The 24136-nt window shown below is 39.0% G+C and overlaps 2 protein-coding genes across 2 annotated transcripts; one reads left to right on the forward strand and one right to left on the reverse strand.

Moving 5' to 3' along the window:
* Window positions 1-1345: 1345 nt before the first annotated feature.
* On the reverse strand, window positions 1346-4087 carry LOC139943248 (molybdate-anion transporter-like). The gene has a single exon (XM_071940070.1). It carries the CDS (start codon window positions 3166-3168, stop codon window positions 1786-1788), a length of 1383 nt encoding a protein of 460 aa, XP_071796171.1. The 5' UTR covers window positions 3169-4087; the 3' UTR covers window positions 1346-1785.
* Window positions 4088-4328: 241 nt separating this feature from the next.
* On the forward strand, window positions 4329-12300 carry LOC139943249 (large ribosomal subunit protein eL15-like). The gene is made up of 5 exons (XM_071940071.1): window positions 4329-4393; window positions 5724-5916; window positions 6371-6507; window positions 7703-7895; window positions 11943-12300. Exons 2-5 carry the CDS (start codon window positions 5745-5747, stop codon window positions 12053-12055), a joined length of 615 nt encoding a protein of 204 aa, XP_071796172.1. The 5' UTR covers window positions 4329-4393; window positions 5724-5744; the 3' UTR covers window positions 12056-12300.
* Window positions 12301-24136: the final 11836 nt, after the last annotated feature.

Below are 24136 nucleotides of genomic sequence, written 5' to 3' on the forward strand. Positions count from 1 at the left end.
GTTCTTGAAGAAGTTTATTACTAAAAAAAAGATATCATACATGTTACAAAGATAAAACAAATAAACACCCCTTTACCATGATTATTATAATTGACCCAATTCACTTGTCATCACCAGCTAGTAATTTCGGAGGCTACTCATCCTTACTCGTAGCTTAGCTGAAAAGCTGAAATGCAAAGGACACGACTTCAACACGTTTGATTTGTTTAAATGTCCAGAGTGAGACCTTTTTTTGCCCCGTTTTCCCTTCGTCTCCATACACCACTGTACACAGTTTGTCTGTGAATATTCATGAACATCAGTGAAATGGATCTATCACATTTAGGACAATTTTAAACATACTTAAAATACATGCAGAACAATTTAACAATGAAGCATAATATTCCTATAATCATCTTGGGAAAGAATTTTTAGGAAATTACTTTTAAAAACAGTACACCCAATTATTAATTAAATTGAGAACTACTTGTAATATACTAGTATACACATGTCGTTGTACAAGAGGGACTAATTTCACCTCAAGGGTCTTAAAGATACACTTGAACGAAACTGTAGGAATGTAAATGGGTGTGCAATGATAACATTACAATCAAAACACTACACTGTTCCAAAATTACACGGAGGACAACCTCACAAAATCACAATTATGATCACAAAACTAAACAAGAAATAAATAGTCAAATTAGATTGCGTGATTTTGTTCAAGTTGATCTTTAACCAATTTTACAATACACTTTTATAAATGTACACAATAATCAAACGCACTATAAGTAAGATTTCAGAAATGTGTGTCAGTTAACAAAATGTGACACGGTTGCAGTTTTACTTAAAGGGCCTTGTCACATGAGGTGAGGCAATTGGAGGCAACCAACTGCAGTGCATGTTACAGAACCACTTTGGCAGCACAGTTGACCAGTTTTGCAAAGGATGTCTTTTGATCCCCAAGAAATGTGAACATTCAAATGTGAATGGATTCTCTCTTTTTAGATTGCCTCTGATTTTTGCAATGTTTTCTGATGAGGGTTAGGTACTGAGCTTCTATTTTTAGCATCAGTGCTCATTTGTACACCATCGCATACACATTATACATGTACTATTTATGGTTATTTTCTTTTTGAAAACATCTGTCAATATTCTTGCAGAGAAAAACAACTTTTATGACATTCAGCATATGTCATTCAGCAAAATATTGGGCCTACTAAAAATCCAGTGTACAATACACCATCCGAGAGAATGTTATAAATACATACACCAATGTACCACATAAAAAAAGTGGAAAACTTCCCCATAAATGATAAACCATCCCCATAAAATGTAAACAATTGTAACAAATGCATCTTTTGTCTTCAAATATCAGATAAATGTGGGTATCATTTTTTGTGAACAAAAGTTCGCAATCCTTAAAACTGGAAAATACATTACATGCCAAGAAATGCACTAGTTTCAACAGATTTCTAAACAAAGTTTGCAATACAGGTTCTAGAACTACTGCCTGGCATGTGTATAATAATATAATATTTTTAGTTCTGCGCATTGCAAAATTTCTATGCTTTACGCACAGTCAACTATGGATTTCGAGCTTGTCTATGAGGCAACTTTTACAGGCAACTTGGAATCAACCAACTGCAGTGTATGCTACAGGATCATTTTGGTAGCACATGAGTAATTCTTCAAACAATGTTTGATCCCCCCAAAATTTTAACATTGAAGTCTAAAATGACTTTTCTTCTTTGAAATGGCCTGAAACTGCTTGCCTGTAAATTGCCTAAAGTGACATGCATGACCCTAATGGACTACCACCGCCTCAATGCTCCCATTTTCAGTTTTGTTTCCAGCGTCCAAAGTCTCCACTTTCAAGTTCTCATCGTCCTTGACCATATTCGCAAAACGGATCCCACAGAACAGCGCCAACGCCAACAACAACGAGCAGATGATGAACATGTGCTGGGTACCAGTGCTGGAGGAGTCTCCGTGTAGGACCATCAGAAGTATGCATGCGATTAGGTTCAGCGGGACACGGAACCAGTTCATGATCCCCGCGCGGTGAGCCTCCGGGAGGATACGTCCGCGAAGGAACCCCATGGATGGGAAGTACAACCCGCAAGCGACCTCGAGCAGCAAGAACGACGTGTAGGAAACAGCTCGATAATCATGGTAGGATTTTGTCGAGCAGACGCAGGCTGAGATTGCGATGAGCCCCAGGAGGATGGAGCCATTGACGATGGTGTAGGCTGGAATCCGAAACGGCTCCCTACTCAGAATCTCAAAGAGGTAGGAGCCGATCATTATGCAGGCCATAAAACTGGAGAAGATGATCCCAAGAGGAGGGTAGGGTTGAACGTCAAGGACGGGGGTCCAGATGAAGATGAAGATGAACATTACACTCTCGAAGAGGGACTGCATAATGCCGATGAGCAGCATGCGTCTGGAGTTCACAATATGCCTCAACCCCTCCATGCAGGACTTTGAAATTTTGACCTTCTTGCTGCCCGTGTTCTCGTTCCAGGACGATGCAATGACAGCGCCGGACGTCAACAGCAAAGGTATCGCAATCATGAAGGGGGAGACGGGCCCCAGGTCCAACAACTCCGCAAAAAGCCACGACACGACACCTGCGACAATGGCCAGAACGCCGTTCCAAAATGTCGCTTTGGAGAAGGTTAATGAGACCCATTCCTTTGGGAAGTCGTTCGACTCAACGTGTTCGTGGATGTACCATGCTTCATACGCTGTAAACAGGAGCGACGTTGACATCCCGCCTAATATTCTCCCGAGAATAAGGAGACCGTAATTACGGGAGAGTTTCGTTAGGCACGATATTGAGTAGATAATTGAGAACGTAATGCAGAGTTTTTTACGGCCGTAGTGATTTGCCATTGTACTAGTTGCCGTACCCAGAACAACACTTGAAGCAAACCCGCACACGTACAGCACGGCAATCTGTGGTTCCAAGAATCCATAATGGTAGTAAAGTTTATACAGATAAGGTCCCTGGAGCCAGTCCGAGGCGAGGGCAAGAAAGTACGCGATGAAGTACTTCCTCTGGAACTGCACAAACGTTGGATTATGTCCCGTTGTCTCCTTAGGACGCCCTCGCAGGACGACATGGCGTAACGCCCCACAAATGGCAATGAGAATTATAAAAGCTAAAAACCACATCCAATTCATGTTGATTCTTGTGTGGTTTTAACTTCAACTGTCCTACCGATTCGTAAATCAATTTGATACAGGCGTTTTTTACCAGTCAATTACCATTCAGTTTGTATCCAAGGTTACAGGAGAATGATGTTTTTCGAATTGTCACATTAAATCTTCCTCGAATTGCTGTTGCTCTATATACTCCAACAAACTGAGCTCTGGACAGGAGTCTGGTTTCCAACTGTCTCTCAACAATAATTGTAAACACAGACTAGCACTCGCTCATACATGTACTGATATATTGTAATAAATATTGTCGTAATAAGATATTGGCATCTTGATCTCTTGTCATGCTTTTACTAAGAGGACTATAATTCTAATAGCATTTTCCTCCATCGCATGGTCAGGATAGTCACTAAAGAAGCTGTGAAAAAGCAAGGATCATATTGTTTGTCATGTTTGTAATTTGTATACGTAGTATTTAGTAACGTACAGTGTGACAGTGACTCCACTCAAGCCAGTCCCGAGTCCAGTAAAAATGGAGAACATTTCATTTTCAATAACAAGAAGACCAAATGCAAAATTCAAACTGGGTCAGCTTCATTCAATCAAATGTTAATTTGCAGTTTCATTTAAGTCAGCTAGTTTTCTAGCTAGGTAGTTGTTGAAGGTCGAGTTGGTGTTGGTGCATACAGTCGCATATCTGCGATCAGTCATTCAGTGCGAATTGAATGCAAAATCCAAAACCAACACCAATAAACACAAACTATGCTGGTCAAGGTCTGCTATGCACAGGAAATCCAACAAATAACGTGTAGATCGAAGAGACAACCTTTCAATTCAGCAAACCGAAGTAGACTGTTTTAGTTTCGACGGCTTTTTTAAAGTTGTTTAAAGCGGAAACTAGCAAAAAAATAAATGTAGACGACGTGGAGGCTGCCATCTTGAATCAAAGACTTGTGGGTAATAATCTTTCCGGAAGTTTTCGGATTAATTTCGGGAAATATCGGATTGAACAACCTCGTTTTATAAATTAATGGTTGAACCCACATTAAAGATCCTTGTGTCAAATACACCCTGCCAGCGAGTGCGTCAAACTTTTTTTTCAAGTCAGAAACCCCACGCTGTGCAATGTATTTTCTATTAACTTTCTCTCGTGGAAATAGTAACCAGACTAATTGTAGTAGATGATTAAAAATCTCGATAGAGGGCGTTCTTTTCTCAGTGTGTTCTGTTTCTTGTATGCATTTTAGGGGTGAGAGGCATTTTGTTTTCCGTATAAATCACACTTAATTTATATCCATCGTATCTTTTCAGACCCAAATTAACATTATGATATATATGAAGATTATTGGAATGTCTTTATTTGTATACTTTATTTTGTACAAAGTGGTTAAAATTTGGAAGTTCTGTCATCACTTTTCCTCGATGTAAACAGAAACATGGGGTACGCCTGCGTACGGGCAACGTAACGTGTTACTGTTTAACAGAACGCCAAAATTTCGTAGTTTACATTTTAATTAAGGATTTCGATGCTACCTGGCTACACTGTCATACAAATGGTTCTTGTACAAGAGGTACGATGGTTAAGATTGAATGTCGACATCCTGAACGAAATATGCCAAACTCGAAATAAATAAAATGATGTGGCCCAACAAAAAGAAATTCTGAAAAGTGAATTTGTTAATGTTGATATTCCGACCGCCACTTTCTCGCCACCCCATACCATCTCGTGATGACTTTCATAATAAAAGTAATGTTGTTACTCTGTTGTGATCAGACAGTGAAAAAGTAAAATAGGATTAAATTTTGAGTTGTTTAGATGCGAAATTATAATTTAAATCAAAAATAAAATGACAAAATTGAAAATGTAATTGTAATTTTGTACAAAATTTGAAAGTGTTTGTTACAAAAATAGAAGATCAAAATTGGTCAAACTCAAAGCTACATTCTGATTCAGTCACACTATCTTCTTTGGACTTGTCTTTTTCACACTCTCTGTTGTGTGGACAAGCCAAAAAAGCCAAAAAAGAAAATCCTTGGCCACCTGCCATGCCTGCTGAACCCATTTTTATTTAAATTTTTAAGCTGTTGTACGAGTTGGTCAGGGTCGATTGTAAACCAGCTAATGTGTGAACACTTACCTCTTTTTAGCTTTCTCTTGTTTTTGATATTTCAAAAATTAACTATTTTTAAATAAAGTTATTTATATTGAAAATGTTCAACTTCCTCCAAATTTATTTTCTTTTTATTAAATTCCCAATCACACCATTCAAATCACGACAATAACAGCTGGCCAGGCTGTGGACAGAGTGAGGGTGCCAACATTTCATTGTTTTCTTTATGAATCCGCTCTGCCCACAGGTATTTGAACACATTCATTTGATTGATGTAAACCATCGACCCGCCCGATGAAAAAGTTAACTTGGAAAAATGGGTCCAGATGTGTTGCGTTTGGCAAACTCAACATGACCAATGTTTGTGAAACTTCAATCTCACATAAAAAGGGGCACCTCGGCCTTTTCAAAATCTTATTGGCAAACTGCTTATCGGTAATCGTTTATTCATTTCAATTTCTTCCACAGGACAAGCCCCTTTAAATCAAGATGGGGGCATACAAGTACATGCAAGAGTTGTATAGGAAGAAGCAGTGCGATGTGATGCGCTTTCTCTCCCGTGTACGCACATGGAACCTGCGCCAGTTGTCATCGGTGCACCGTGCATCCCGACCAACACGTCCCGATAAGGCCAGACGTATGGGTTACCGGGCAAAGCAAGGTAAAGATTCAGTCAATAAATTATGGCATTTTTCTTTGCTTAGGTTCAATTTGTATGAGGTATGTAAACACAATTTTATGCCACTTATAAACAGTTCAACTTTTTGGGGAAATGCCACAAGACCTCGGGGCATGTTGCTCAAAATGTTTACTACTTTTACCAGAAATTTGTCTTTGTGTCTCGAATTTTTATGAATCCTTTTCTATCTGCCTGATAGTCCTTTTTCGCTCTCCCTTTCCTTTTTCCCCTTTGAGAATGAAAGTCAAAGCCTCTTACGGGCAACTATCTCGAGGACTGATGAGTGCAGGGCACTGCAGCAAAATCACAGGACAGTAGGGAATTTGCTGTGGGTGCCAGGGTTCATTATTAGGCCTGCTGTAAATCGTCTCAAGTTTCAGAAGTAACTCCCAACCTCAGCTAAGTATTGTTTTGTTTTTTCTTTCCCCACTCTTAGGATACGTCATCTACCGTGTGCGCGTGCGCCGTGGTGGACGTAAGAGGCCCGTACCCAAAGGTGCCACCTACGGTAAGCCAACCAACCAGGGTGTGAACCAGCTGAAGTTCCAGCGTAGTCTTCAGTCAGTTGCTGAGGTAAGTGTTTAAAATATTGTCCGGTAGCAGCGGTGTTCATTGCTCGGAAATTGACTGATCTGATAATTTAGATCGCACTAGGGCTTAATTTCTCAGAGCTGCAACAGCAGAGAAAATTGCGTACAAAACTTCCGCTGAGCAAAACTAGCAGGATACCCATCACAATTATACATGTGACATGCTATTTTGGCTTGAAACCTTATTATACTAAGCTTAATTTTGATGTGCTTAACGTAGCTACTTTTTGTGCTCAAGCAGCTCCAGGGAATAGACCGATCCCATTGCGTATTGACCAATCACAACCACAACGATTTACATGAAGTGACAGTCAAAAAAATTGTACAAAGATAGTCTGTTATCTTCCTACTTAAATTTGATTTGTGACTTTTTTGCCCCGAGAAAAAGTCACCAAAATTGTTTATTGAATAAGTCTGCAAAAAAATCTATAAAAGGCTATACGTGAACATTATACTGAATGTAGGTCATCCTCTTGTACTTGATTGAATTGTCCAAACTTTTTCCTGAGGGCGAAGTGCCATGCCTGATATAAGTAATCAGCTACATCCTTTGCTCCACAACATTTCAAAACTGCAAAGGGAGTTTCAAAAAAAGGACATTGAAGACTCTTGGGCTTTTTTTAAATCTCGGCTTAAGCCCAGTTAATCACGGTTATAATAATGCAAAGCCAGTTTTGACCTCTCATGGCTGTTTTCGCAACTAATGTTTAGCAGGAGTTCAGCACAAGTCAACTCTTACGAATTATAATAATTCATTTTGTTGCGATTTTGTGGCGTCAAAATTGTATTGCAGTTGTGTTTCGAACCAGGTGTTAGGCTCTGTCTCTGAATTGGGGAACTTCAGAAAATAATTAATAATTCATAATTATGACAACCCAAGCTGAGTTTTTGAAAAATGCCGTTGAAGAAATGTGAAGGCAGAGTCACATTGCAACAATAATGATCACGACACAAATATTATGCGTTTTATTGGTTGAATGAGCGTGTGCAAATTCTGCTTTGAGCTATTCAACCAATAGAATGCGTAGTTATTGTTTTCGTTAGCTCTGCAGTTTGAAATGGCCTTGACTGATACACTTACGAAAAATTATTAAGACCAACCAGTGAATGGGGATTATATACAATGTTCTCTAAAAGTAAATTGTTTACAACTGGTATCTTTTGGTTTAACTCATCAGGAGCGTGCTGGACGTCGTTGTGGTGCCCTCCGTGTCCTGAACAGCTACTGGCTCTGCGAGGACTCCACCTACAAATACTTTGAGATCATCATGGTGGATCCCTTCCACAAGGTCATCAGACGTAACCCAGACGCCCAATGGATAAGCAACCCAGTTCACAAGCACCGTGAACTCCGTGGGCTCACATCAGCCGGTAAGTCCACCTCAGAACCCAAATGTTTAACCCTTTCCTGCGCCATTTATTCCAGTGATAAATTGATCATTTTTACACACTAATTAGCTGTTCCGACGTAGTGGTCGGAACAGCTATTGAAATCGTCAAGATTTTTATTTGTTATTATTATTATTATTATTATTATTATTATTATTTGTATCCGTCAAAAGCCCATAGGTTTAACCAGGGCATTTTGTTAAAGCCAAAAATCATACTTGGCTTAGTATAAAAGAGTCAGACCATATATCATATTAAAGCTTAGGTCTTGAAGTTGTAGTTAAATGTAATTTGCATAAATTAAATAATTAATTAACTAAGTTATAACGACATGAATATTTAATTAGCCAATCTTTAGATTGCCATATCTCACAAACTATACGTCCGATCGCAATTTCTTTTTCAATTTTGTACTTTGTGGGTACTGTATAACTATTCCATGGCCTTAAAATCCGGACGACGTCACCATGACGTCATGTATTGCACGTTTTGTGTCTGTGCACAAACACAATGGCTCTTCAAATGTCAACATTTAAATGGTCAAAAACTTAATAACTTCAAAATTATTTATCTGTTTGTTTCCTGAATTTGATATTTTGTGTCAAAAAATACACTGATTCTAAAAATAATGGTTTCCGTTCATTAAAACCAATCAAGGGACGTCTATCATTAACGAATAAATTAAAATCTTGCCGTCATCAGTACAACGTAGTACTTCTGGATGTAGTCACTAAACTGCGTGCAGTCGCTTTCATGTGGCTGTACACTGTCTGTATGGGCGGTTGCAATACAGTGTGGACCTGTTTTCATTGAGGACTTACTTGAGGGGAGTCTACCACGCTGTCCTGATGTTGGCATCGATGTATTTTTTTTCCTAACCGTGTTCTGGACATACTCCATTGGATTTGTACACAACCAATAGGCATACATTGGAATCCTACGATGGTTCAGGGTTTTCGTTAAAATGATGTACGTTCTAATAGGTTTTTTTTAAAAGGCATTGGATTGGGGTAAGTTACACACCATCGTGTACCTTATGAAATTTGTTAGTATGAAAAACACAACTTTAAAACTGTGACGTCATCACGTGATAATTTATGGTAATTAGAAGCTTTAATGAGTTTTTCTTTGCAGCACTATATCTCAAGAAGTGAACGGCCGAATTCAAAGTTGTTTTCAGTAATAGACTCCTTAGGCATGATAGATTTGCATTGGGTAACCGTGACCCCGATTTGACCTCTACTTCCGGGTCAACCGGAAGTGAGACCATATTTCAAGAGTTACACAACCGATTTAATTTTTTTCTTCAGTTATAGACTCCTTAGGCATTAAATTTTGTTGGGGAAAATCCGTGACCCCATTTTGACCTCTTCTTCCGGGTCAACCGGAAGTAGGACCATTTGTCAAGAACTACACAACCGATTTTCAAACTTTTTTCAGTAATAGACTACTTAGACATTAAACATTAACTTAGAAAACTGTGACCTTATGTTGACCTTTGTTTCCGGGTCAACCGGAAGTGAGATCATTTCTCAATAACTACACAACCGATTTTCAAACTTTTTCAGTTATAGACACCTTAGGCATTAAATATTAACTTTGAAAACCATGACCTCCACGTTGACCTTTTCTTCCGGGTCAACCGGAAGTGGGACCATATCTTAAGAACTACACAACCGATTTTCAATTTTGTTTTGGTAATTAACTCCTTTGACATTGGACATTCGCATTGGCTAGCCGTGACCCCATGTTGACCTTTACTTCCGGGTCAACCGGAAGTGCGACCATATCTTAAGAACTACACAACCGATTTTAAATCTTTTTCAGTTTTAGACTCCTTAGGCATTCAAAATCGAGCTTGAGTTATCGTGACCCAGTATTGACCTTTACTTCCCGGAAGTTGGATCATATCTCAAGAACTACACAACCGATTTTTTTACTTTGGTTAAACTTATTCCAAATAATGACCATGATGCCATGTTGACCTTTAGTTCTGGGTTTTAAAGATCATTTCGATTCAGTATTAGATAAAAGACAAGGTAATCACATGTCATAAAGCTGTTATGTGTGGGTTTTATTAAAGCATAGAATACTTTTATTAACAAAACATTCTGGAACAGCTTTGTGATTGTTCACAATCTCTAGTTTGTTCTTGTTACTTTAAAGACTGGACACAAATGGTTATTGTCAAAGACCAGTCTTCTTACTTGGTTTTACTCAACATATGCATAAAATAACAAAACTGTAAAAAAAATTGCTCATTTGGTTGTCGAAGTTGCCAGATAATAATGAAAGAAAAAACACCCTTGTCACACGAAGTTGTGTGAATTCAGATGCTTGATTTCGAGACCTCGAAATCTAATTCTGAGGTCACGAAATCAAACTTGTGGAAAACTAAGTTACTTCTGAGGGAGCCGTTTATTGCAATGTTTTATACTATCAACAGCTTCCCATTACTCGTTACCAAGTAAGGTTTTATGCTTATTATTATTTTGAGTAATTACCAATAGTGTCCACTGCCTTTAAAAAATGGCAAAATAACTGTTTTCCCATTCTGAAAACTTTGTGGACATGCGATCTTTATTTATTTTTTGCAACTCTTTTTCTGAATGGATTTAAACCGCACGCGAGGGACTGGTCGGCGTGTGAAAGAGTTACACTTGCTTTTTAAAACAAAGCATATTTCCTTGGAAATATTTACGCTGTTTCCATGTCTATCAGGTTACTGCCATCTTGAATCTGAACCATGACCAAATTTTATAGAGTCTGCTTAAGCACAAAAAGTAGCTAAGCACAACAAATCTATGTTTACCAGGATAAGGTTATCAGCCAAAATACCATTTGACATGTAAAATATTTGTAGCTGGTATCCTGTTCATTTCTGCTTAGCAGAACCTTGTTTAGCAATATTTTCTGCCTGAGCAAGTCAGACAGTGTTATGGGGGGGGGGGTTGATATAAGAAATTGAATGCCGTTTGTTTGTGTTGGGGTTTGATGTTGAGTATTAAAAATTGCTTTGACTATAGGAAATATGTTAAATTAAACCTGAGCCACCATGTTTCCCTGATTCGGAGGGTGTGTTCGGTTAGCTTGCCTGTGTCGACCTCGCCGGTGCTCACTCGGGGGAGCCCCTGAGCTAATCGAAAAATCACTCGCCCTCTTGTGGTGACGCCATCCACCACGGGCCAGCCTCAAGTGACCCACTCCACAAGCAGGACACTTGGGGCTGACCTGGGTGAGCCCCTGGAATGGCGTAAAAGCTATTTGAACGTACCGGGGGCAGACTGGGGTCGACCCGAGGAAGCTAATCGAACGCACCCTAAAAAAACTTTACTGTTCGCTGATTTACAAATTTGAAAATCTCACTAATTGTTGTACAAAATCTCTCTGATTGTGTAAACTTTATTCAGTGTAATTCTTCCTGATTGATATGGAAACTTTGTCCCAATTTTTGTTCAGTGTATAATGAATAAATATATCTGTGATTGTTGTACAAAATTTCCCTGTATGGGATTTGAGGCATTGCATAGTGAGGTATTTATATTTGTCAGGCATGCAACTCTTTTTTTTTTTTTTTTAGCCTAATATATACCTGGAAACAACAGTGTACAACTACAGTCATGTAAAATAATAAACCTCAACATTTTCTAGGGTACCATTGTGGGTTTCATGTCCCGTGGCGTTTGACTGCCTCGCTCTGCACTTGCGTTGTGCCTTTGAAAATGTTCCTCTTCTTTTTTTTCAACGGGCAGTTGCATGCTTGATTTGTAAATAACTACTTGCTGGGTAGACTAGGTTTTTTTTTAACTTGTCAGACCCCACATATTTTACTAAAAGTGGAGTAGATTTTTCGGAATTTTGGAGACTTCTTTGCTTACTAGTACAAAATCAAATATAGACAATTTCCTTGATTTGGGAAACCTTTTCCCCTGTTAATATGTTGAATGTTTTTTTTTTAATATCTTCACGAATACAAGATGCAAATATTTGCAGCTCCACTAATCTTCGTCTTTTGTTTTCCTTTTGCAGGCAAGAAGAGTAGAGGTATCGGCAAGGGACATCTGTACAAACAGACCATCGGTGGTTCACGCCGTGCCTGCTGGAAGAGACGAAACACCCTCTCCCTCAAACGATACCGTTAAACAAAATCATCATCATCTTCAAACTAGCATACCAATTACAGCTATACAAAACATACTTCACAATCCGAGTACTGTCTGGAGACAGCTTTTAAGGTGGGACGTTGCGCGGGTTTTATCTTGTCTCTGATAATGTTGGAGACTTGTGTTAATGAGATGCGTGTTTGCAAATGTCAGGGACTCACACTGTTTATAAAAAACTGAATAATGAGATAATAAAAAAACCTGTCGAGAGGAAATAACACTGATTTGAGTTTCTTTTGATTTTATTTGTTGTTTGGACTTGTCTGAGATTTTGTCAAAATGTTTGTGAAAAATTTAGGTAGAAAAACAAGCAATGGCAGCAATTTTGATTATTTGGAATGTTGCTTGTACAGAAGACTCCCATTGGGGGGGGGGGGGGGTAAACAAAGTTACTGAAATGCGCCAATTTTAAATTGGCCAGTTCCTAAATTACCGTTTTATAATAGGAATTGTGTTATTAGATAAAAACAAAGTAGAATTCCGGACTTCAGAATTTGTGCTCTATACGCAATATACATATGAAATCGGGTCCTACTTGTAGAAGAGTTAAACTTTAATTTGTAGGTCTATTTACCTTTAATGGTATTACAAATTGCCCTATTTTCCGTGGTCGGTTCAAAGCGCTGGGAATAACCACAGCTGACACGAGATACAATATTTGTACATAACATAAAAACTCATACATTATTCACTGTTATGGAGCGAATAAATATGTTGCAACAAATCGTAAGTGAAGTGGTTAAATTAATACCTGAACAAGTTTCTTGGTTCTAATTTGTTTTATAAGACTTACTTGCAAAACCCATGAGTGGGCGCTGGTAATCCAAAGTTACGGCACATGTAAGTGTATATAGTTCGCCCTCTTGCGGCCAATATACATGTACATTGTACTTCCAGTAGACTGGTCTCCTGTGAAGACATAAGGCACTGGTCTTGGAGGCTAGTTATACCATTGGCCAACTATTTCATAAGATACTATACAATGATTTCATTGGATAAACGTACATCGATGTATAAACTTTTCATGAGTTATGAATGGTCGGAAGTGATGAAGTAATGCTTTGTTCACTGTGCTGTATGTCTACATTAAAGTGCGAAGTGGCTGCGGATCATTAAATATTCATTTTTATATGACGTCAGCATTTACCTGAATAACATATCTGCTGCTGATTTCATAAATGTATAAGGACTATAACAAATCAGTTATAAGCAATGTGTGATTTTACAACACAAATCACCAAGGTGTTACGACCACTCACCTTTAAAATTAATCTTATACGCTTTGTGAAAGCATAGCCAACCCATGTTTAGTTTTGTAGATGATCGGGTCATTGCCCAAAACACTCTTTACCTCACATCACCTTTCCACATTTTGATTTGTTAGATTACACTTCAAAATAATTTCCCTACAGACTACATACTGCACAATTCCTTTAATTTAAAGTTACAGTTACGTCAGTCATGAGCGCATTTTCTCGCTTAAAATTCCCCTGCGCCGTGCACTGCACGTGCAATTATCCAGCAAACAAAAGACCGCGAGGAGACATCTTTGCAGCGGGTCACAGAACGTTTATTTCCCCTAAGATTTAGTGACATGGTTCACGCTCATTTTAGTCACTCTCGAGATGGAAATCTTCTCCATCATTCTATTTTTAAAGCTCAGAGATGTTCTAAAAAATGTTTGACGGTTTTAAGTGACATCTCAACAACTTTGTTTGAATCCTGCCATGCGTTTATAGCCTAACCTGCAGTTTCAAGACGAAGGGACAGAACATGATTTATTTAAAAAGAGGTTATTGACATAGCTTTTATTACACGTGCTTGTTTTCAATTGATGCATTATAGATCAAGTTTGCACGCCGGAGGGATGGGTAAAAATTGGTTTGTGGAAGTCAGAGTACAATAACTCGTATATTTTTTAGATTTCATCGTTCACCTGGCGTCCTAATTTTAGCCGTAATATTTGACAACTATTGCAAAACTTTAATTTCGTTGCAAATGCGACATCAAAATTCGAATGTCTGTGTACAAATCACTCCGAATTTGTAAGATTCCTCCACTTTCTTTAAGGATTTGTAACTGCCCCCCCCCCCTCCACATATGCATGATCTCAGTACTTTGAACTTGAACAGGGAATTCTCCTTTAATAAATTAAATTTGCAATCTTATTAACACGCTTCCTCTTGGCTAGCCAAACGCGAAAGGACACGTCTCTTTGGTCGCAGCGATTGCTTCGAATTAAGTTTATTTTTTACATAATTGCTCCTTCTTTTTTGTCCCCTCTACTTCGTCTTCCTTTCCCAGACACACGGGAACATTTACAGCCGCAGACCGCTTTGCCAATATTTGAACACTGTATTGGTTTTTCACTCCATAGAAAGTGCAGTAAGTATAACATATGGTGTAGCCTTCATGAGGCCTGATACTAAAAAAAAATGAATTTTGGATTTTCAGTTATTTCTTTTGACCCAAACACCCACCCACGATTTCGAAAAAAAATCGTGTTTTTTTTTTAACATTGACTACTATGAATGGCCCCTTATCATGGGAGGATAAAATTCCTTGGTGCCTGTTGTCCTTTCGAAAACGAAGCATACGGGCCTGAGCCTTATCAAGGCCTTCGTTTCATAAACAGCAGAACGACTGGAACAGGAGACCACGAGCGCGAGTCGATTGACAAAGGCATGCCTGGTCTCCCAGTCGCTTGGGATAGCGGCTCTCCAAGCTAGCAACGAAGGCCTTGATACAAGACTATAGGCATTTTATTGAAGAAGGGAACAGATCAAACAAAATGTAATGGTTGTTTGCTCCAACGTGACACACTTTAAAGAACATTAGTGTCAAGTCTTGGTTAGTTTTGATCGCCACAGACTAGAGGGCTCTCAGGATATCCTTTGTCCCAGCCGCAAAAATTAACATCTCGTTGTGGCGGTAACCGCTGCTAAGGGTTCGAACTGCCTATACCCACTTGGTGGTATCGTGGTATCTGCTGTAGCAATGCAAAGGTCGTTGGTTCGAATCACACCAAAGTTATGTACGTGGGGTTTGTCCACAGAATTGAACTCAGGAGTGATCGATGTAAGAGAATAGGCAAATTATAAAAAAAAAGAGAAATATAAAATGGCAATTGGAACGAATTGTATGTATGACTTATTTGCAACGAAAATTTATTTTCATTTTAGCAGCTAATATACGCTTCCGTAGAGCGCATCAATGAAAACATGATAGTAATAATATCAATTTTAAGAACATCTCAAGAACAAAACTTTTTCCAAATTTACTTTTAAATTTGCAAAAGCAAGTGGGCCTACAATGAGTTAACAAAATGAACATTTTAGGCAAAAAATTTACTATTTTTTAAAATGAGGTTTGAAGCTGGAGATATGTTCTGATTTGTCGGAGATTGAGGTTCATTCCATAGTGATGGGCCATAGTGGAAACTAGCAGGTCGAGTTTGACCAGCGTAAACAACAAAAGCCTGGAGTTCAGGAGTTCGTGATAAGGCCCCAAGCTAACCACCTATTCCCTTCATCCATAAACTCCACACCAATATCAATCTGAGTCCATAAGTAAACACACAGCTCTATTTATTTGCCCCACAAACAACATCCATTCGTGCTGGATGCTGCAGTTGCACCTTTAAGCTCCCATGTTGTTATTATTTTGTTTTACACAAAAGTCGCCGTAGTTTTACCAGGGGGCTCTAGGGATCGTTATGAAATGAAAGACTCGACCACTTGAGGGTACCAGTCTACTTAAAAGCAAAATATACATTTTTTAAACTTTATGTGATGTTACTCCATTGATGAAAATGTAGACTATTTTTACGAATATACACTTTACTTCTAGTCTACAGTCATCCGGTGTGCGAAGAGTTTTATATTATCCATAATCTTCAAATTTGAAACTACTTATGTGACGTCACTCTATTGGTGAAACTGCAGATTTTTGTAACAAACTAAAGTGACTGATAGTTCAACTTGAAAATGAATGTCTTTCCAAATAATGCTTACACATTTTTGCAAAATAGTTCTAAATAGACCAAACGTCAATTGACAAAGTTACGATTGTTTTTGGTGACAGTGATTTGGGGGGAAATATACTCTAAAGTGTAGATTCGTTCCTAATGTATCTCGCCTTCGGCTCGTATACATGTACATTCTTTCCACGAACCTACATTTTCTCGTATATTCTCCCTTAACAGAAATTTGCAAAACTCCTGATGTGAGGGAGATGACTACGAGCAAATTAAAATTTAATTTTAAAAGAACACCATGTCACTCACTTCCCCCTCCACTAATGCATACTTTTATAGGCATTATACATCTTGACATCTTGGCATCTATAATTTTTCAAATTTCTTGATGTGTTCTATTTGACGTATAGGGACAGAAGTCCTTGTACGACGATGTGCATAATGGCGTAAATAATGCGTCTTTTATGATTTAGTTGTTTGGTGGCAGCGGTGGGATCGATTGTTGCCCCAAGCTCCTGCGTTTGGTGATATGAAAACTGAGTGTATACATTTAATTGACATGATGTATTGCCTTTCAACGAAAGATAAGTGCTCGAGTTCTGCGGGTGTGAAAAACGACGGGCGGGTTGAAATGGACAGGTTTAAGTCACAAACAACAGGCATACGACCCTGAATTTTTAAACAAACAGGCTACGGCACTGAATTTCCTGGCAAAATAGCTTCACTCGAAACCTGACATTATTTTGAGAAAAGTAAGTATCAGAGATGAGCCTTGTTGCCATAAAACAGGACGAAAATGTACAAAGAGGTTTTACCTATGATATGTTTATTGAAATGTTTACATTAGTGCACCGTTGAATTGAATGGAAAAGCGACCTCAGTTAACACACTGAATTTTCTTACTGAAAATAAAATATAATATGTACAATTTTCGAGTTGGGCTGTTTCATGGAACTCCATGCGCTCACGGATTGGTCTATACTCACATGCCGTTAAATCGAAATCGGTTCTTACAAGAGTCGAAAAGTGAGGAATGTTCTTTCCAGCCTCAGTTTCAGTGTAACTTTAATGTCTAGCCTAGGCCTAATCACGCTGTCACCATCTTGGTAATATTCCCTGTTTACATAACAGTAATGAATGCTAACATTCATTGCGCAAACGTGGCACCAGACTATTATTTCGTCCAGCCTCGGTTTGGTTACAATGAGTTGGATGATGGAGTAAAATCTAAATGACCACACTATGATAAAGGTCTATACCTAAATAGCTGCACCGTGACTAGCTCATCAGTGTCATCTTAATGTGGGTTAATGAAAGTGAATTTTTTTTTGCAGAGACCTGTCAGATTGAATTGCTCATCTCGAGGTCGTCCACCCCACCCAACCCCAGGCCCTGGTCTCGATTTCACAACGCAATACAATTCATCACAAGACAAGTTGTCAGCATTACCGTTATAGTGATTTGCATTGACATTACACTTTACTTAGCAACTAAGATTGATTTGAAGTTGATAAATCTTAGCTCTTTGTGAAATCGGCCCCGCCTGGTCCCTTAATAATTCCACCCATAACAAAAAGGAGTGAAGATTATGTAGAGTCCCATGACACACAACTATCGCATGCCTTTACCGTAGAGATATAAGAGAGTAAACCAAAGATCAAAGTCATTGAACTCATTCTAAAAGTCGTGACTACCTGCCCGCCGTCTGGCTTTTCCAATTAAGAAACATACAGAAGCACTTTCATCCCAAGAGTCAATCAGCTCAGCGGACTAGGGCCAGTCTAATTCTGATAATGACAATCAACGTCAAAACGTTGGCGTGTTCGCGGCTCAAGGGGATGAAACAAAATCTAAGCGACCGCGAAAGATCAGCGCTAATCAATTTGGTCCTACTTTGTTTTTTATCAAGGTGTCCGTCTATTTCTGCATCAGTATTTCTCATGGGTTTTCGGTTTTGGGTTGACATCATCTTTTTGCTTCCCATCCAAGATTTTGTTGATTTGAAGGGGCTGTGTAGTCATGATCAAATCAGGGCTTGGTGCCACAGAGTACTATTAAATTCATTGTAAAACCAGTCGTAATAACCACAGATAATTTAAAGGAACACGTTGCCTTGGATCGGTCCAGTTGGTCTTTGAAAAGCGTTTGTAATCGTTTGTTGTAAAACGCATATGGGTAGAAAGATAGAATATAAAGTAGAATGCAATGATCTACCATAACATGCCTCGAAATTGCACGGTTTTCCTTTTTCCTCGTCGACTAACACGGTCGGTCATTTATGGGAGTCAATTTGTCGACTCCGCGAACTAACACGGTCGGCCATTTTTGGGAGTCAATTTTTGGACTCCCATAAATGGCCGACTGTGTTAGTTCGCAAAGTAAAAGGAAAACCACTATTTCGAGGCAAATTTGTGTGGATTCTATATTTATAACATCTTTCCAACCCCTATGCATTTTATAACAAACGGTTACAAACGCTTTTCAAAGACCAACTCGTCCGATCCAAGGCAAAGTATTCCTTTGTTGTGACGTCACACTTTGCTCAGCCACGTGAAATAAATTATGTAAATTTCACTTATTCGCACTAACACTTAGATCCAAGTTTCATAGACTTGCTCAAGTACAAAAAGAAGCTGCGCTCAATCAAAATTATACTCAACGTGTTGGGGAGATAAAAAGTGATATATCTTTTTCCATAACCGAATTACTTCGAAGTGAAATGTTTCTCAAAATGCTTGACCGTTGAAAGGTCCAGCCTGTACTTCTTGTTTTTTTATTGTCATTGATGTTAAGAGTGAATACAAAACGTACACCTTTGCTTTAAAGCCATTATACACTTTCGGTAAACAGTATTGTCCAAGTCCCAAACTTCGTGTATCACAACTTATATATAAAATAACAACCTGTGAAAATTTAGGCTCAATTGGTCATCGGAGTCAGGAGAAAATAACGGGAAAACCCACTATTGTTTCCGCGCGTTTCGATGTGTCATGACATGTGTTTAAAATTAATCCGTAATTCTCGCTAACGAGAATTGATATTGTTTTAATGTTTTCTCAAAAAGTAAAGCATTTCATGGACTAATATTTCAAGAGAAGTCTTTCACCATTACCTTCTGTAACCCTGTCAATTATTTGTAAATCTGTGAACTTTTATATTTTTTTCTGTACCGAAAGGGTCCAATGGCTTTAAACACCATTTTGATGAAAAGACACTGCAAACCGTGTGTGTCACAATCTGATTTATAAAGCACGTCTAATTGAGTTCGTTTGAATTTATGACCGTTGCTATTTTTTTTACTTGAGGATCGATTTCCCGCCAGAAAAAACTGATGGCGCGATCTCAGACTTGAAAGTTAAGTAGCCTTGGATCCAGCTGCAATATCAATGTTATTATAAATATCACGAGCAAAGCCATAGTGCTCTTCTTGTGTTAGGTGTGCAAGCGCCATGATTAAAGGCTATTTTGAGATATGAAGCCTCATTGGTATCCTTCATTTTTAATTGGATTAAATGAACGCTGTTGAAGGTCACGGTTTTTTTTCTTTTTTTCTTCTTCTTCAATTTTTTTTTTTTTCGGGGGGGGGGGTGCTTAGCAAACCATCAAGATTATACGTCATAATGACGTAACCAATGAGAGTCCATATTGTTTTCTTGCAATTTGGAAACACTTCAACATCTGGGAGATTGATTCTCTACGGTGATAATTTATGTGAGTCATAGATCCTTTTCGAATCCACGGCTTCGGCTCTACATTCGGCTCATGCTAGCTTGGCCCCGCGCGGAATGCTTTGCGTGCGTGCTCGGGGCTTCAGAGGAGCGGACGGAGCCTGAAGCCGAACCCAAAACCGAAGCCGTGGTTTCGAAAAGGGCCACAGTGAACACATTCGTAACGTCTTCCGGACATGACACAAGACGTGCTTACGAATCCAGAAACAAATCTTTTTTACAGAAACTGCAGTACAAAATTGCAGACTCCCTATGGTGACCCTGAAGGGACATCACACACCACAAATATCTGCAGAGATTTGTTGTGATAATATCTGCAACATCACATACTGTTTACTATGTGTGATGTGCCTTTAGGGCCACCATACTTCCCTCCAACAGGATGCACTGAATTGAATACCAATGACGTATGTATAATGCAAAGGAATAACAAATTCTATTTGCGATGAGTACAAAGCTAATACTGAAACGAAAAGTCAATAATTTGTTCATCCTTGAGAGAGAGCAAGGCCATTTTCATTTTGCGAATACCACTTCAATTGGAGAAACTTTAAGTCGATCGACACTTTTGAAGGGGCACCAAGGCAGGACAGGGGCATGCAACAGAGTTCATGTCCTCCGTGGTTTCAGAGTAATTCACAGGCCTGTATGCGTTGAAGTCAAATCAATATCTACAATTTATCATGCATAAAATTGCTGCGTGGGGGTCGGGGAGGAAAACGCCGCTATATCGTCCCCAAGGTCGTTGGAATGGTCAAGCAGTCATTATGCCACTTATGATCCTTCCCAATTGTACATGTACCACACCCACCAACTAAAGACATGATCCCCTATGGTATACCGTCATTAATCTTCCACATTCTTGTATTTGGTTTAAGACTAGTTAAGCGACTGTCTCATGGCATAGGGTCAGTGCTATGTTCTTGGGAAGTTGATCCTGACCCCTATCCCCTCGCTCCTTAGTGCTTCTCCACCACACCCCACCCACTAAGACATTATCCTCCAGGTACCATCACTTTGTCTTCCTTAAAATTCGTGTCTACACCTTGACTTTAAAACTCCAGTCGACTCTCTAATTGAAGGATACACAATCCAAACAGAAAACCTCGTCACTGGAGGAACTGTGTCAATATTGCAGGGAAATTGAAACATTCAATATTGAAATGCCCCACAGCAGGGGACAGACAAATAAAGCAACAAGGAAGAAGTGGAGTCGTTAATGATGGAAGAAGGATCCACGTAACGGTATGAAAGTTTCATGTGTCTTTAAAGGGACTCGTTGCTTTGGATTGGGCGGTTCGGGCTATAAAAAGAGCTCGTTCTGAAATGATGCTTTAAAAGTGGAATAAAATAATGATCCACACATAAAATGCCTCAAAATTGTGTGGGTTTCTTTTTACCTCGTGAACTAACACTGGGGAGTAACAGTAATTTTCAGACACATTTCACTTCGAAGTATTGTGGTAAACAAAAAATATCAGTTTTTATGCCCAAAATTTTTAACCTTAGAAGCGTTGCTGTCAGAAAGGTCTCTCAGATTGCGTTTTATTTAGGTACTTAAACTTAAGGTACTTTCCTTCGTTGTCATTCACTCCGGGTTTCAGCGATATCTCAAAACGCGGCTATATTTTGAAGGTTGTTAATGTTAGTTCTGTTGTATCCTACGTCTACATTTATACAGGAGTAAAAAAAATCGAACGGTCCCAAAACCAAGGAATACTTTGCCTTTAACGGAACACGTTGCCTTGGATCGGTTGAGTTGGTCTCTGAAAAGCGTTTGTAACCGTTTGTTATAAAATGCATTTGGTTAGAAAGATGATTCAAAAGTAGAATACAAAGATCCACACAATTTTTGCCTCGAAATTGCAGGGTTTTCCTTTTACTTTGCCAACTAACACGGTCGGCCATTTATGGGAGTCAAAAATTTGACTCCCATAAATGGCCGACGAGGTAAAAGGAAAACCACGCAATTTCGAGTGATACTTGTGTGGATCATTATATTCTACTTTTAAAATATCTTTCTAGTCATATACATTTCACAACAAATGGTTACAAACGCTTTTCAAAGACCAACTCGACCGATCCAAGGCAACGTGTTCCTTTAATCATAGGCTACTTCCGTATTTTTGATTATTAAACTCCTGCAAACTGTAGTTGTAGCAGAAGAGTTTCATTATCAGCAGGTTCTTTTCAAGAGCCTCAAATAAAAACAATCGATTGGTGTAAGTGCATTGTCGCTTAATATAAGCACCAGGTGAATTCTGGATTACTCCATTATTTTCTCAAGGTGGCAAAACCGAGTGAAAGGGACAGATTTCACTGAGTGATTATATGCAGGCCCGTAACCAGGAACTATTTTGTGTGTGTGTGGGGGGGGGGGTACGAATGTGGATTTGTTTTTTGGGGGCATGGTCTTTTTGGTGGGTCTTTAGGGGGCGTTTTGTTTTGTTTTTGTAGGGGGGGCATATTATTATTATTTTTTTTTGGGGGGGGGTTGGTTATTTTTGGGGGGCAGCTTTTTTTTAATTTTGAAAAAAGGGCGATTTGGGGGGGGGGGGCTTTTGGGGGACCTTTTTATGGGGGCGGACGTTGTTTTTTAGGTTTTAATATGCATTTTTATTTTGGGGCAGACTTGTTTTCCTTTTCTTTTTTTCTTCTTTTTTTTAGGGGGGGGGACACCAAACAAAGCTGACTTATTCTATTTCTCTCATGCAAGGTTTCAATTTAAAACCTACTCTTCTTAACATACGTCGTGACAGTATACTAATGAAGCTAAAGGGTCGCTGCACCGTCCACTATTGTATGTACTTTGTTCTCTCAATTAATTTGACCTCACACTAATGCAAATTGATGTACTGAGTGTCAGTGCTAGATTGGTTGATGTATATAATGGGCTAAATGGCCGATTCTTGTCAACACATCTTAGTGAGATCATTTGATTTGCAATAGACCCTTCCCATGAAATAATATGTAAATTGTACATAGCGCGTGCGCACTAACGTTTTGGTTGGCAAAATAATGAACATCGCGCTGTTTTGTACACGGCTAATGGGTGCGTGATGCAGACGCGATTGCGCGTCTGCTTAGTGCACAACTCTATGGCGTTTGCCAACCAACAGGGTCTACACGCATGCGTGAATCTGATTAGCATATTTCATGGGAAGGGTCCATTTAGGGAATGCGGACGTGACTGCTCCATGTTCTTCAACAATAACACCAACAATCGTTTTGAATAATAATAATAATAACTCAATGAAATAAAGAATGGAAGATATAACGGTTTTTTAAAATAAATGTACGAATAAGCAAACAATATTGTAATAAAATCTTGAAGAAATTTTATTTTAGTTACCAATTACTTTGGTGTTATTTTACCACCATATTGGTACCTGTACGCGACAACACCCATGGTGTCAATCTTAAAACCCCCTTTCTGTTCAGTGTTACGTGGAATCTAGGTCGATTATGACCCGTGTTTTTTTAGAGTGCCAAGGCCATGTCACACGACGAGGCAATTTACAGCCAAGCAGCTCCAGGCAATCTCCGACAAGAAAATATTCTCACATTCCCGTTTTCTCATTAGTTTCTTGGGGATTGTGAGTGACATAAAATAGTGTCTGTTGTGTTGCATGCAGAAGTCTTCCTTTTGCATTCAGTGCAGGCTTCAGACTGATGATACCCAAGCTTACACCCGTATGGACTGTGAAAGGGGTAACCCTGTTTCGTAGGTGGCAACGGCCTCTGGAAGAAAACATTGTAGCCCACACCTTGAAGTGGCCTTCAGGCCTTGTGAGTCTGGCGACTTGCATAAACAAAAGTGCAAGTTGTTGCCTCCAAATTGGCTGGAAAAGTTGCCCTCGTGTGTTTGCATGACCTTTGGGTGTGTGTACGTTTGGGTTATGACTCTGAAACTTTACTGGCAATCAAAACATACATGGTAAGAAGTACATCTGTTTAAAAAATATAAAACAAACATTTGGAAAAACATTCAACATTTGAATGATTAGTTTGGAGCGCAATAAATCGCAGTGCCGGCTGTATACGCCCCCCCCCCCCCAGGGAGCTGAGATGGTTCAAGGAATAAAATAATTGCCAGTGACCGGGGGAATAATGTTTTTAGAAGCGCGTTTATGATACGCCCACCGGGCTGCGATAAAGCGCTATATACATATATTGACATGACAAACCGATTATTATAATGTAAAATGTTATCAGTTTCTGTGCCCCCAAATTTAAGTTATTGTAAGTGTGAACAATTTGGACATCCAGTTTTTAAATTTCAAGCAAATTCATTCGGACACCCTTTTATCAAATCCTGACTAAAACCTTGCATGGAAAAGCGATGACAAAGTCCAG

The sequence above is a fragment of the Asterias amurensis genome, chromosome 10 (assembly GCF_032118995.1).
Source record: "Asterias amurensis chromosome 10, ASM3211899v1".
NCBI classification, from domain to species: domain Eukaryota; kingdom Metazoa; phylum Echinodermata; class Asteroidea; order Forcipulatida; family Asteriidae; genus Asterias; species Asterias amurensis.

Bases quoted from the DNA above. Each gene is read 5' to 3' on its own strand.
- LOC139943249 (XM_071940071.1), top strand. From the start codon at position 5,745: ATGGGGGCATACAAGTACATGCAAGAGTTGTATAGGAAGAAGCAGTGC. The intron at 5,917-6,370 runs GTAAAGATTCAG...CCCCACTCTTAG, and splicing joins GGGTTACCGGGCAAAGCAAG to GATACGTCATCTACCGTGTG. The intron at 7,896-11,942 runs GTAAGTCCACCT...TTCCTTTTGCAG, and splicing joins CCGTGGGCTCACATCAGCCG to GCAAGAAGAGTAGAGGTATC.
- LOC139943248 (XM_071940070.1), bottom strand. From the start codon at position 3,168: ATGAATTGGATGTGGTTTTTAGCTTTTATAATTCTCATTGCCATTTGT.